This window comes from Musca domestica, unplaced genomic scaffold (genome assembly GCF_030504385.1).
Source record: "Musca domestica strain aabys unplaced genomic scaffold, Musca_domestica.polishedcontigs.V.1.1 27, whole genome shotgun sequence".
In the NCBI taxonomy this organism is placed as follows: Eukaryota; Metazoa; Arthropoda; class Insecta; order Diptera; family Muscidae; genus Musca; species Musca domestica.
In genome coordinates, this window is record NW_026712286.1 from 11749105 (window position 1) to 11765700 (window position 16596).

At 31.8% G+C, this 16596-nt stretch overlaps 1 protein-coding gene across 1 annotated transcript in view; it reads left to right on the forward strand.

The window, feature by feature from the left end:
* Positions 1–3894, forward strand: part of LOC101892344 (uncharacterized) — a 66273-nt gene extending 62379 nt beyond the window's left edge. The window contains exons 8-9 of the mRNA XM_020037876.2: positions 2315–2711; positions 2769–3894. Of these exons, the coding sequence (XP_019893435.2) occupies positions 2315–2711; positions 2769–3815 (1444 nt within the window). The 3' untranslated portion in view covers positions 3816–3894. The remainder of the gene's footprint in view (positions 1–2314; positions 2712–2768) is intronic.
* Positions 3895–16596: the final 12702 nt, after the last annotated feature.

Below are 16596 nucleotides of genomic sequence, written 5' to 3' on the forward strand. Positions count from 1 at the left end.
TTTCAAATATTTTAAAAAGTTCTACATTCCAAAAAAAGTACCACATTCACTTAAGTTAAGTTTCGACTTCAAGCTACAAATATATAAAAGTCAGAGCAAATATATTTCAATAAATTTATTCCAGCGTATTCAGCATTCTCCGCGCTTGATGTGAGAAAAAAATCTAGGGGACTTAAGGTTATTTAGATTGAATTTTCAAATTTGTAAAAAAGTTCAGGTGTTTGATCCACCTCCAATAAATTTTATTTTTAATTTGGAATTTTCTGTAGAACAAACTCGGTGAACTTTTAGGTGTAGGACCGAAAACGGATCATTCTACTTTGTAGAAACTACATTTTATCTCTTCATATACTGTCAGCATCCTTCGGGCCCTTGGTGGAATTTTAAATGAAACAGGAGACTGATACCACATTTCTTTGAGGCAAGTTTCGACTTCAAGATCCAAATATATAAATGTCTGAGCACATATTTTTCACTAAATTTATTCCAACGTGTTCAGCATTCTCCGCGCTTCATGTGAGGAAATAATCTCGGCGATGTATAGATGTTTAGACTGTTTTTTTTTTCAAATATTTAAAAAAGTTTCACATCCCAAAAAAAATATACCACATTCACTTAAGTCAAGTTTCGACTTCAAGCTACAAATATATAAAAGTCAGACCGAATATTTTTCAATAAATTTATTCCAGCGTATTCACCATTCTCCGCGCTTGATGTGAGAAAAAAATTTCGGCGATTCATAGATGGTTTGATTGGTTTTTCAAATGTTTAAAAAAATTCAAGCGTTAGATCCATCTTCAATAAAATATCTATTTAATTTGGAATATTCTGCGGAACAAAATCGGTGAACTTTTAGGTATGGCACCGAAAACGGATCATTCTACTTTGTTGGAACAACAATTTATCTCTTCATACATTGTCTGAATACGCCGGGCCTTTGGTGGAAATTTAAGGCATTAATTGAAACAGGAAACGGATACCACATTCCTTTGAGACAAGTTTCGACCTCTAAGCACCACATATGTAAAAGTCTGAGCAAATATTTTTAAATAAATTTATTCCAACGTGTTCAGCATTCTCCGCGCTTCATGTGAGGAAAACATTTCGACGATTTATAGATGTTTATACTGGTTTTTGAAATATTTAAAAAAGTTCCACATTCCAAAAACGTACCACATTCACTTAAGTCAAGTTTCGACCTCAAGCTCCAAATATATAAAAGTTAGACCGAATATTTTTCAATAAATTTATTCCAGCGTATTCAGCATTCTCCGCGCTTGGTGTATGCAAAAAATCTCGGAGATTTATAGATGTTTAGATTGGTTTTTCAAATTTTTAAAAAAGTTCAAGCGTTAGATCCATTTCGAATAAAATATTTGATTAGTTTGGTATTTTTTGTGGAACAACCTCTTTGAACTTCGGTAGCACCGAAAACCAATCATTCTAATTTGTAGGAACTTCATTTTATCTCTTAATATATTGTCAGGTTCCTTCGGGCCCTTGGTAGAATTTTTAGGCCTTAAATGAAACAGGAGACAGACACCACATTCACTTAAGTCAAGTTTGGACTTCAAGCTCAAAATATATAAAAGTCAGAGCAAATATTTTTCAATAAATTTATTCCAGCGTATTCAGCATTCTCCGCGCTTGGTGTGCGGAAAAAATCTCGCGGATTTAAGGCAGTTTAGACTAGTTTTTTAAATATTCAAAAAAGTTCAAGCGTTAGATCCATCTCGAATAAAAAATTTGTTTCGTTTGGAATTTTCTGTGGAACGAACTCCGTGAACTTTTAGGTGTAGCACTGAAAACCGATCAATCTGCAACATTCCCAGGATCCACAGGGACCTTGAGGGAGAAGGTTAAGATCTTCAAAGGTTCGCTCTGAAAATGAAGAGGTAAATCTTCCTGTGTTTTCGGGATCAACCAGGAACAAATACTTGATAAATATAATTTTTCTGGAGATAAGGTTAAAGCTCCATTGCCCGAAAATATGAAAATGAACTTGAATATCAACAGAACAGGTATTCCTAGGTTTGACTGGCATACAATCCATGGAGAATAATATTTATTTTCAACTCAGCAAAGTGGCGCCCAACCGTTTCCAACATTTTAAGCCATGCAAGTAATAGTTCGATAATTATTCCGGTGTCTTTGTGGTACTTAAAACACTTTTACTGCGGAATACAAGAAGGAATTACGACACAAATTTGCAAAATGGCGCCCAACTGTTTTTCACATTTTTTTAATTAAATTATTTTTCGTTTTGTTTGAAGCGTTTAAAAATAATTTTTTCTTTCTCATTTCTCCTTTACAGCGTCGATGAACTTGGCAGTACCGGATCCATAGTCACATTGCGCAATGAAATCATTTCGCCCACCACAGAAGAGGGTTTGGCTAATCGCACGCCCAGCGAATGCTCAAATGGCGATGAAGAAGAGCGAGATGAAAATGATCCTCGAAATGCCACCCTGAAACGTAAGGATAGCGGTAAAGATTCCGAAAGTATTATATCTTCGGGAATGTCTTCGATATGCAATAGCCCACCAATGAATACGAAACGTAGCAGTAAATATTCAGAACGTTACGATGCGGCCACCTTGAAAATGACCAATTCCTATATCGAAGAGAAAACCGATTGTGAATCGCTGAAATCGATTGTAATGCAGCAGCAGAGGAGGAATCCGCGTTGCAGTAGCGTTAATTTGACAAATGTAAATTGGAAGCGATTTGGAGAGGAGTTTTTTATAATTTTCGATATTTTTTTTCAGGGTTGTTATTCACCTGCCTCGAGCATCATTAGCTCGGCCACCATACGCAGCACCAATGCCAAGGAAAGTAAAGAGAAACAGAATCGCAAAAAACTCTTGGCCAGGCCAGGTTCGGAATTTTCGCTGGGGACCCAGGAGGATTTTGAGTTGGATTATTATGACTACAATGTGACAAATGCCGGTGCGGCACCGGGATCATATTTGGGCATGGATCCAGCTTATTTGATATGGATACCCCCGTTCGATGATATACCCGACTCACCGGAAAGGGAAGATGACGACAAAACCCCCGAACCCATACCGGATGAAAATCAACCCCTCTACGAGGATATCAAGATGCCAAAATTTGGCCACTACCTAAGTCCCCATAGCAACACAAATTCCAGTACCAATACCACCACCAATACCAGTCCCATATCAGATGAATTATCACCGCTGAATAGCAACTTCCATTCCAAGGCGACAACACCCTCCGAAACGGATTTGAAAAATTGCCTAATACGCAAGGCAATTTCAACGAATTCCCAAAACTCCGGCTCCACCTCCAAACAATCGACACCATATCTTTCGCGCAAGAAGCGCAAGGCCCAAAGGCAGCAATCCAAATCCACCATGTCTCTGGGCCATAATGACAAGGATGAGGAGAGTATACCCCTCAAGGAGTTAAATGTTACCAAATCGGCGAGAAATCTACTGCTGAGACAAGAAAATCATCAGCAGCAACATCAGCAACAGGTGGTGGAACCGGAAACCATTTTGGAAACGGATTCCATGAATGGTTCATACATTGAAAAGGAAACATCTGTGGTTAAATCACCAAGTGATCTACAGAATTATTCTTCCTTAACGGCCGACATACAATTTGCCGATGACAGTGAGGAAAGTGATGAGGAGCTAACGTCCATAGGACAAAAGGACCGGCAGCGTAAGTTGTCGGCCAAGGAGATTTTGGCGGAGGAGTGTAAAATTGTAAGGGACATGAAAAAGGTTAGCGGAACGCTAAGGCATCAGAGTCAAACGCGTACAATGAAAAGGACACAGGTTTAGAGCGGGGAGAGGAGATAGATTTCCGAAAGGGGAAAAAAGATTTTTTGAGTCGAATGGTTACCCATTCGGGAAAACTTGAAGACGGGACACTGCTTAATCCAGACAATGGACGCCGATGAAATATTAAATGCTTCGGAAGGTTAAACAAGGTTGGGCGCCATTGCAAAAAAAATGTGATTTTTCACTGATACCGAAATAGAAAACTTGAAGATGTGGCATTGGACGCCATTTGCTAATGGTTAATTTACGTTGGGCGCCACACAATGAAAAAAATTTCCCACTAAGCGTATCAGATCTCTTCTCGCCGAGAAGGAACCACCACAGTTTACGATGGGCTATGTTGCAAATGTCATCCGGAACACTAAGTCATCCAAGGCGTAAGGCCCAGACGGAATATCAATGGTAATGCTGAAACAGCTGGATTCGCCGGGAGTCGACTACCTAACGAAAGTTCTCAACCTGTCGCTAGCCACCTACATAGTGTCCGAAGCTTGGAAAATGGGACGGGTGGACCCGCTACTGAAGCCAAGCAAAGATGCCAGTAAAGGCGAATCGTAGAGGCCGATTTCGCTTTTCTTAGCTACAGCATTAGCCGAAGCTATACAGTTGCCAACCATCAGCACGGGTTCCATGCACAACATAGTACCACAACAGCATTACACGCCATTTCCACACATATTAGTAGAGAATTGAACCAGGACAAGCCGTGTGACAGAATAGTGTTGGTAGCCCTTGACCTATTAAAAGCCGTTCGATGCGGTCATTCATGCCATACTGTTTGAGGACGAGCAGAGAACCACCCTCCGGACAAGTTTGAAACGTTGGATAGTCAACTAAATGTGGGGTCGCCAGCCGTACGTGGAATTCCGGAGTGATATTCCTTTCCGGAATTCTTCGCCCTCCAGACGGCATAGAGATCGTAACGTATCCGGATGAATGTACGATCATGGCGTCGGGCCCAGTGGTCGATGACATATGTGAAAGGCTGAATCCCTATCTCGCCGAGCTTGCCGCATACTTCCACGCGAGGAATGTGAAAATATCCGCCACGAAATCCAGGCCACACTCTTTACCACATGGTCTGAGGAGATGAGAAAACAGGTGAATGAGCAGTTTGAGTGGAGTTGAATACCGATCACTAACTACCCCAAGATTTCAGGGGTCACATTCGACAGCATATTCAAGTCGTCCGCGTAAGCCACAGCTATCTGCGATAAAATGAAAAGTAGGATCAAGCTACTCAAGGCGCTAGCCGGCAGCACTTGGGCTGCGGACAAGGGAACCTTGTTGACCTCTTATAACGCGATAGGAGGTCGGTCTGTGGTCAGCTACGATCATGGCGTCGGGCCCAGTGGTCGATGACATATGTGAAAGGCTGAATCCCTATCTCGCGAAGCTTGCCGAATACTTCCACTCGAGGAATATGAAAATATCCGCCACGAAATCATCGGCCACACTCTTTACCACATGGTCTGCGGAGATGAGAAAACAGGTGAATGTGCAGGTCGAGATTAGTTTAATACCGACCACGACCTACACCAAGATTCTAGGCGTCCCATTCGAAAGCATGTTCAAGTCGTCCGCGCAAGCCACAGCTATCTGCGATAAGATGAATATTAGGTACAAGGACCTCAAGGCGCTAGCCGGCAGCACTTGGGCTGCGGACAAGGAAACTTGTTGACTTCTTATAACGCGATAGGTCGGTCTGTGGTCGGCTACGATAATGGCGTCGGGCCCCGTGGTCGATGACATATGTGAAAGGCTAAATCCCAAGCTCCGCGAGGCCCCATACTTCCACGCGAGGAATATGAAAATATCCGCCACGAAATCAATGGCCACACTCTTTACCACATGGTCTGCGGAGATGAGAAAACAGGTGAATGGGCAGTTTGAGAGGAGTTGAATACCGATCACGAACTACCCCCAGATTCTAGGGGTCACATTCGACAGCATGTTCAAGTCGTCCGAGCAAACCACAGCTATCTGCGATAAAATACTAGTGCTACGCGGTGGAAGCACATCGCTGCCCTGAGAACTGCGATAGGGTTCCTGGACCATCTAGGGAACCTCGTTGACCCCTTATAACGCGATAGGTCGGTCTGTGGTCAACTAAGAGGCTCCAGTGTGGTCTGCGAATGCTAGTGCTACGCAGTGGAAGAACATCTAGATCGCTGCCCTGAGAACTGCGACAGGGTGCCTTCTCATGACACCAGTGGACCATCGAGGGAATCTTGTTGACCTCTTATAACGCGATAGGTCGGTATGTGGTCAGCTATTCGGCTCCAGTGTGGTCTGCGAATAATACGCAGTGGAAGCACATCCAGAACGCTACCCTGAGAACTGCGACAGGGTGCCTTCTCATGACACCAGGGGACCATCTACATGAGGAGGCGAAAGTCCTTCCCGTACGTCAGCATAATTACCGTGATGGTCATCCCAACCATCATATCGTGGATACAACTCCCCCATCCAGGCTCGCCAGGAAGGACATACACGATCTAGAGAGGGAGGTGCAACGGTATAAGAGAGAACCTGTAGATCAAGAAGCATATCAGGCAGGTCTGAGTGGCATTCATACCGATATAGTCGCGGATGCCAGCAGCAGTTATAAAATGAATGCCGTCCTCGGAGTCCTCTCCCCTTTCCATTGCAGCTGAAGAACACCAGCTGCCTAGACAAACCAGGGTAGTTTTCGCTCAATTCGTATTGGGCACGAATTGATGAAGATGTGCGTGACGCCTGCCCGGCGTGTAATACAGACCCGTACAATACGCTGCAGCTCTTTAATTGCACAGTCAAACCTACCCAACTCACTCCAGAAGATCTCTGGCTACAGCCCATTAAAGTAGCCGCTTTTCTAGACCTGGAGCTGGAACCAGGTTAGCAGAACGCAAACACATACATGTACTACTGCTACAAAAATCTAGAGAAGGGGGTACATTACACTATAGGAGAGAACCTCTAGATCAAGAAGCCTATCAGGCAGGTCTGAGTGGTATTCATACCGATGTAGTCGCGGATGCCAGCAGCAGTTATTAAATGAATACCGTCCACCTCCTTCCATTGGAGCTGAAGAACGCCAGCTGCCTAGACAAAGCAGAGTAGTTTTGCCGCAATTACGTTCAGGATGGTGTAGTCGTCTCCAAATCGTCTGATACAGGCCCGCACAATACGCTGCTACTCTTTAATTAATAATACTCTGCACCCACCCAACTCACTACAGAAGATCTCTGGCTACAGCCCATTAAAGTAGCCGAATTTCTAAACCTGGAGCTGAAACCAGATCAGCAGAACGCAAACACTTACATGTACTACTGCTATAATAATAGCAACCCACTAAGGAATCTTTGCCCTAGTTGCCTGGGCTTCATACTTTGAGTGTCAAACATGAAAGAAGGATCACCAGATCGCCATAAAGCAGTATTAGCAGATTTTTCCCTTGAAAGAAATCTCTCCTCTACCCAAAGAAACCTTAAACCAATCATTGTTCTTAAATGCGCGTTAATTTTTGTAAATATTATTCAAAAAAAAAAAATGAAATAGAACTAGTTCTGAAACTAAAACGTAAGTCAAACAAAACCAAAGGATCTCTAATATTTTAAATATTACAAATTATATTAAAAACCAAAAACAAAAAATGAAATTAAAATTGAAAACCCATTGCATATAAAAGCTGTGACTGTATAATCCATGTATTTATTAACACATTTTTTGATCTCTGTAGACATTTAGTTTTAGAAGTTATTTCCTAGACAAAATAAGTCAAATATTTAAGACAATTTTTCAAAAAAACCTACCAATCACTTCAAAAAAGAAAATAATGTAACCGAAATATCGCAAAAAACAAACATTACGAACACTGTACCTCTCAATCTCTCTCTGTTTTCCTTCAGAAAAAAATGTATCTCTCTCTTAGTAGAACCTAGAAATGTAAGAAGTTTTTTTTCCGAAATAGGCTCATATATAAATATATATATCTGAGATAAGGATTGTATGGTAACCATATATATTAAAAAAATCAATACTAAATTAAAATATTTAAAAAAAAATCAAAAAGAATGGAAGATCGGTAAAGATGACCGTTGGAAGATATTTTCAGAATAGAATGGAAAAATTGGTTCTAAGACGGAATTATTGTAAAGTATTAGAGCCCACTTTTTCCCTTTTGACCAAATTTGGAAAGTGATCAAAAAAAAAAATATGAAAAAAATCTAAAAGAATGGAAGATCAGTAAAGATGGCCGTTTGAAGATATTTTCAGAATAGAACGGAAAAAAGGGGTTCTAACACGGAATTATTGTAAAATATTAGAGCCAAAATTTTCCCTTTAGACCAAATTTGGAAAGTGATTCAAATCCCACGACAATATCGATTTACTACTTCAGGGACATTCATTTGTTATCGACATTTATTTATTATTTTTTTTTTTTAAATATGCGCGATTCTGACCCTTCAATAAACGCTTATGATAGTTTTGCATATTTCTGCCTATGTCTTCACCAGCTTCCTTGGTACTTTCCATCAATCATAATCTTCGAGATTTCTTTAGGATAAGATTTAACGTTGGGCGACATTTTAATTTTTCAGATTAATTTAAATGTTTTGAGTAGGAATAGATCTCATTTTTCAGGCTGGGTACCGTGATGTTAACAATTTAAGATGGCAGTTTACCAATTTAAAATTGTTTTACTGGGAATTTGGAGAGTTTTTCCTCTTTATAAATAGAATCTCCCGTTGGGCGCCATATTTCTACATCCATATTTTTTTACTTTTTTAGGTGACATATGACGCTAATTGACTCGTTGGGCGCCAGTCTGACGCTACAATGAATGCTTATGCAAATTTTGCACATTTCTCGCTTCCTTGATACTTTTGAGGATAATATTTAACGTTGGGCGCCATTATCATTTAAAAGTTTCGAGAAAAAAATCGAGCTCTTGTTTCAGTTAATAATTTAAGACGAAAGTTTGGCATTATTCGAAATTGCTTTATTCACAAGATCATATCCTATTTCAATTCTAGAGTTGATGACAAAATTTTTAAGCTTTACCACATTGGGCGCCATTTTGAAGCTACAATGAACGCTTATGGTAATTTTGCATGTTTCTCGATTCCCCGATACATTTGAGTGCCAAGCGTAATCTTCGAAAATGTTTTTTAGGATAATAATTAACGTTGGGCGCCATTCTCATTTTTCAGATTTCTTTATAAGTTTTAAGAAAAATAGAGCTAATTCCCTGTGACATGTAAAGGTTATGGTAAACACGAGCAATTTTAAGATCATTTTCCATTTCAATTCTAGAGGTAAAGATAAGATTTTCTGAGCTTCGCATCGTTGGGCGCCATTCTACAATGAACGTTTATGAATATTTTTCGCTCCCTTCGTACTTTTGAGTGCCAATTTTAATCTTCGAAAATGTGTTTTTTTTAAGATAATATTTAACGTTGGGCGCCATTCTCATTTTTTAAGATTTCTTGATAAGTTTTGGGCAAAAAATAGAGCTCTTTTTTTTAGCTAACAATTAAAGATGGAAGTTTACCATAATTTAAAATTGGTTCATTGACAATTTTTGGAATTCGAAGAATTTGTGGTCTTTACGAAAAGACTCTCACGTTGGGCGCCATATTTTTAAAGATTTAATCGGTTTTTTTTTTGTTTTTTCCTTTTTTATCACCTGTCATTCGGGTTTAGTTACAAGTAGACGCTAATGAAAACCATGAGAAACTCGGTATGAGATTTGGTGTCTACTAAAGCTCTGTTTTGGACGTTGGGCGCCATTTTTATACCCTCCACCATACATAGTGTGGAGGGTATATTAAGTTCGTCATTCCATTTGTAACTCATCGAATTCATTATTTCAAAGTATATACTATATTCTTGATCAGCCTAAAATTCTAAGACAATTTAGCCCCGACCGCCTGTCCGTCCGTACGTCTGTTGTAATCACTCTAGAGTCAAAACGAGTAAAGATAGGAAGCTAAAATTTTGCACATATCTTTTTTTTTTTGTCTATAGACAGTTTGAGTTTGAAGATGGGCTACAACGGTCTAGGATATCGTATAGCTCCCATACAACGATACCCACCGATATTCGGTATTTTAATGATTTTAGCCACATTTTTCAATGAAATTGTAAGAATTTTCTCCTGGAAGAGATTTGTCACCCTGTAAGATATAGATCGAATATCCCCCATATAACGACACCTCGCCATAGTCGGTGTTTTGATGATTGTAGCCAATTTTTTAGTTGTTTTTTTTTTTTTTTTTTGGAATTATCTGAAGTTTCACACAAGGAGTTCCCTCTGAGTTCTTTACCCCATGAAATGAAACTGTCTACATAGGTCCACGATATCGTATACCTACCACACAACGCTTCCCACGATATTCGGTATTTTGGTGATTTTAGGGTCAGCATTCCATGAAACTTTTAAAATTTCCTAATACGTACTACCATCTATGACTAAAAATTGCTCATGCAGGTCCATGTCTTCTTAAAGCCTCCATAGAACGGTACCTCCCCTTATTTGGTATTTTGATGATTGTAGTCAAGTTTTTCAATGGAATTGTCTGAAAATCCACACAATGAATTCCTTCTGAATACTCTACCCCCATGGAAAATAAGTGTATATATACGTTCTCGATAGCGTATATCCCTCATATAACGGTACCTCCCATTATTCGGTATTTTGATGATCTTAAACACAATTTTCAATGGAATTGTCTGAAAATCCACAAAAAGAGTTTCGTCTGAATACTTTCCTTCCTAAAATAGAACTGTCGCATACTGCACATAAATTATTTTTTTATTTAAAAAAAAAAAGAAAATTTAATCTCATGTTGGGCGCCATATTTAATTTTTTTTTTAAGTTTTACTAATATCCACTATTTGACCCAAATAGGTGCTTGCGTATATTTTTTGATATTAAATTTAATTTGAGAAATAATTAAAATCACTTCTGCATGTTGGGCGCCAATTTTATAAATTGTAGAGATTTTTGGGCGCCACTTTTGCAAATTTTCGTGAATTTTTTCTACAGTTTAAGATTTCATGATGAAAATTTTTATATTCAATCGATCAAAATCATAATCTTTTAATGTCTTTACTTTTCTTCCATTCTTACCAAAAAAAACTATTTATAAAAAAAAATATTTATAAAAAAAAATTAGATTAAAAAAAAATTCTTTGTAACTCGAGACTTTTATTTGTATAAATTCTTTACGCTTATTTCCTATTGCAAAAACACAAACAACTTGACTATAAGATAAATACCCTCCAAAGATACGAAAGCTAACGATTTTATTTATTACGTTATTAATATATGTTATTTTTATAAATATTTGGAAATAAATATTTGTTTTTTTTTTAATTTTCAAAATTAGTTAAAATGCAATTTTAGCGGCCTTGTGATTAGTTATTTTTACAATTCTTTTATTTTATTGAAATAATTTTTTTGTTTTATTTTTAGAACTGCAACAAATTCTAGTCAATTTTACCTTCAAGTTTTATTTATTTATTGCTAAAATTAAAAATAAATTTTAAGTATTTATTATTCACAATTAATTTGTATAAGGCTACCACCATTAAAGTTAAGTTTTTTTTAGAAATTATTTAGGTTTAAAATAGGAAATAGTTATAGGTACGAAGAAGTAGAGGTGGAGGGGTAAAGCAGATGATTTATGGCAAATTTTCCGTGGAATAAATATTTAAGAAAGGATTTGAAATTATCATCTTGAATGAAACCCAGATATTGACCTCATGAAAGAAACTTATGTAGAAGTCTCAACAGAGATTACCTTCTTTTCAGGAAATTCTAAAAATGTTCAAAAAAATAAATAAATAAAAAAATATTTCCATATATAATTTACATTTCCATATATGTATATATTACATTTAAACTTCCGCTATACCCCTCCACCCGAAACCCTCTTCGTTTAAGTCCATAAAAGAACAAGAAATTGTAGTATTTTTAAAAATCTCCATAAATGTATTTAAAAATCTTAAATAAAAAAATATTAAATATTAAAAACAAAAATAAACCAGATATTGTATTTACGACACAAATAAAAAGAAACTTTTCTTTAGGTAAAAATAAAATTAAACATATTTACATTAAATTTAATTTAATTTAATTATTTGTATATACCGACAAAAAACAAAAACATAATATTAAAAAGAATACTCAATAAAGGCGATATTTAAAACCCTAAAAAATAAATTATTTTATTAAAAAAAAAATAAATAAATAAAATGGGAAACTACAGCTACAAATTAATGTAATATATTGAACATCCATGGATTGACGCACATTAGTATCACGTTGGGCGCCATCTCTCTGCAAAAGTCATAATAAGAAAATGAAAAGACCCAGAAATAAATAAACACACAAAGATCCCGACCACTCGTTTTGAATTGGATTTTGCGTTGGGAGCCATTATTATTATTATTATTATTATTATTATTATTATTATTATTATTATTATTATTATTATTATTATTATTATTATTATTATTATTATTATTATTATTATTATTGTTATTATTGTTATTATTGTTATTATTATTATTATTATTATTATTATTATTATTATTATTATTATATTATTAGTATTATTATTATTATTATTATTATTATTATTATTATTATATATTATTCTTATTATTATTATTCTTATTATTATTATTATTATTATTATTATTATTATTATTATTATTATTATTATTATTATTATTATTATTATATTATTATTATTATTATTATTATTATTATTATTATTATTATTATTATTATTATTATTATTATTATTATTATTATTATTATTATTATTCTTATTATTATTATTATATTCTTATTATTATTATATTATTATTCTTATATTATTATATTATTATTATTATTATTATTATTATTATTATTATTATATTATTATTATTATTATTATATTATTATTATATTATTATTATTATTATTTTATTATTATTTTATTATTATTATTATTATTAGTATTATTATTATTATTATTATTATTATTATTATTATTAATTATTATTATTATTATTATTATTCTATTATTATTATTATATTATTATTATTATTATTATTATTATTATTATTATTATTCTTATTATTATTATTATTATTATTATTATTATATTATTATTATTATTATTATTATTATTATTATTATTATTATATTATTATATTATTATTATTATTATTATTATTATTATTATTATATTATTATTATTATTATTATTATTATATTATTATATTATTATTATTATATTATGTTATTATATTATATTATTATATTATTATTATTATTATATTATTATTATTATTATTATTATTATTATTATTATTATTATTATATTATTATTATTATTATTATTATTATTATTATATTATTATTATTATTATTATTATTATATTATTATTATTATTATATTATTATTATTATTATTATTATTATTATTATTATTATTATTATTATTATTATTATTATTATTATTATTATTATTATTATTATTATTATTATTATATTATTATTATTATTATTATTATTATATTATTATTATTATTATTATTATTATTATTATTATTATTATTATATTATTATTATTATTATTATTATTATTATTATTATTATATTATATATTATTATTATTATATTATTATTATTATTATATTATTATTATTATTATTATTATTATTATTATTATTATTATTATTATTATTATTATTATATTATATTATTATTATTATTATTATTATTATTATATTATTATTATTATTATTATTATTATTATTATTATTATTATTATTATTATTATTATTATTATTATTATTATTATTATTATTATTATTATTATTATATTATTATTATTATTATTATTAATAACTCTACTCACATATATATATTGTTGGATTGGCAATGTTCTCTTATCTTAGTTCCTACCCGCTGTTTCTCGGAGTTGCCACTTCTGAATAAAAAAAATTCTAAATCTGTTCGCATATGGCAATACCTTCAATCCTTGACACGGTCATGTCTTTGCTAAAATTCCTTTAAAATATTCTAACAGTTCTGACGTAAAGGATGTAATGGTGTGTGTCGTCGATAAATAAATGTTAATTGTTATACTTCTGTAGTTTTTGTTTGGGAAATAAACTAATTAGTCCCACTATGACATACAGATGGCGCCACGTGTTGTTTAGGTCCTGGTAGCCAATTTTTTAAAGAAATTTTCGAGGTATATTCCTCAGTGGAATGCGTAGATTTTTTAAAGAATTTTTGAAGGCATTTTCCTCAGGCCAAGGCTGGATTTTTAAAAAAAATTTCGAGGCCTATTCCTTAGTCATAGGCGAATTAAAGAATTTTTGGAGTCATTTTCCTCAGTCAAAGGCGTGGATTTTTTAAAGAATTTTTGGAGTCATTTTCCTCAGGCCAAGGCATGGATTTAAAAAAAAATTAGACCTATTCCCCTGACCAAAGCATGGATTTTTTAAAGAATTTATCGATTTTTGCACCAACGTTGAAAATAAAAACACTTTGATTTTGGGTTATAATTCTTTTATTTATTTTTTTCTTTTCGGAACAAACATTTAAATTTTTATAATAATAATTTTTGTTGCATATTTTTTGCGTTTTGAGTTTCTCATAACAAAGAAACAAATTCGAATTTTTTTATTAAAGGGATTTAAGGTTTTTTGGATTTTTTTTAATAATATTTTTTAATATAAAATTTAAACAGCCATCAAAAGTTAAATTGAATTAGTGGAGGAGAGTTACATAGCATTAAAAATTCTTATAAAAATAGTTGTTTTTTTATGATTTTTGAAGAATATGGTTTTATGATAATTTGATTTTTTCCAAAAAAAAAATACGATTTTTTTAAAGGGCGATAAATTAGAAAGTCAGATTATATTTAGGGGTCCAATGTGGCAAAGAATTAAATTTAGTTTTTAGAAATTAATTTAATTTTTCTTCCAATTATTTTTCCAAATTAATTTTTATTGTTTTTTTTTATATTTTTACTGTTTAAATAAATTATTATTTATTTAGAATAATTTGTGTTTTATCGAGGGTGCTTGATGTAAATTTTTATATAAATATATTTTTATTTTTTTTTTTTTGCAAATTTTAAGAATTTGTATTGAAGAACCTTGTTTTTGTTTTTTGTATAAACAACACTTATATTTTTTGTTAACTGCAAATTTTTTACGCTTATAAGTTTTATGTTTTTTTTGTTGTTTTTTTTTTATTATTTAATATTTTTTGCTTAGTTTATCCATTATGTATTTTGTTTCCTCTGCATAGTAGTGCTCTAGAGAATTGTTCCCATCATTATAATAATTAAGGTAATATTTTGCGATTTAGAAAAAGGTTTTTTTGTTATTTTTTATTTTGTTGGATTTGTTATAAAAAGTATTTTTATTTTTTAAGAGCCTCTCAATACAGACTTTCCAAAAAAAACTTCTTTAAAGAATATTGAAAATCTGCATTTAAAAAAATTTTCAAAATTAAAATTAAGAATAAAAAACGATTATCGTGGTTTAAAAAAAATTCATGGAAGTAATCAATGTGAATTAAATATAAAAATATATATTATACAAAAAAATATAAACAAGATTTTTTTAAATATTTTCCAAAATATTTTTTTTGTTAAAATAGATTTTCAAAGTACTAACACTAATTATTTTTTTTATTTCTCTTTCGAGACGAGTGAAAAGAAGAATTTCAGTGAAAAGATAAGCCAGATAGACACTATCACACACTCACCACAATGCAAAGCGCTACGCCATTGATAATTCTTTGAAAAAATATTTTTTAAAAAATCCTTGTCCATTACTTCTTTGAAAGGATATTTAAAAAAATTCTCGTCTGCTAATTCTTTAAAAAAAGAAATAATTTTTAAAGAATCCACTTTTGTTAATTTTTTGAAAAATCCACGTCTGTTAATTTTTTATTTTTTTTAATTCCTGTTAATTCTTTAAAAATATATTTTTTAAGAAAATCCAGGCCTATTAACTCTTTGAAAAAATTTAATTCCTCAGTTGTTAATTATTTTAAAGAAATCCATGTCTGTTAATTCTTTTAAAGAAAAAATCCACGTTGATAAATATTTTGAAAAAAATGTTTTTAAAAAATACACGTCTGTTAATATTTCGAAAAAATATTTTTTAAAAAATCCACTTCTGTTAAACTTTCGAAAAAACAATAATTTTAAAAAATCCATGTTGTTTAATATTTTGAAAATAATATTTAAAAAAATACACTTCTGTTAATCTTTAAAAAAAAATTATTTTTTAAAAAATCCACGTTGGTTAATATTTTGAAATAAAATATTTTTAAAAAATACACGTCTGTTAATATTTCGAAAAAAATAATTTTTAAAAACCAACGTCTGTTAATTCTTTGAAAAATATATTTTTTTTAAAAATTCCTCGTCTGCTTATTCTTTGAAGAAATATTTTTTTTAAAAATCCACATTTTTAAATTATTTGAAAAATTCTTTTTTAAAAAATCTACGGTTCTTAATTATTTGAAAAAAATATTTTTTTAACCCACGTCCGTAAATTGTTCTTTGAAAAAATATGTTTCAAAATATTAACATCTGTTAATTCATTGAAAAAAAATATTTTTTTTTTAAAAAATCCAGGTCTAATAATTCTTTGAAAAAATATGTTTTGAAAAATCCAAGTATATTATTCCAATATTTTCCAACGTGGATTTTTTAAAAAGAAAATAAAATATTTGGAAAAATTATTTTTTAAAAAATCAAA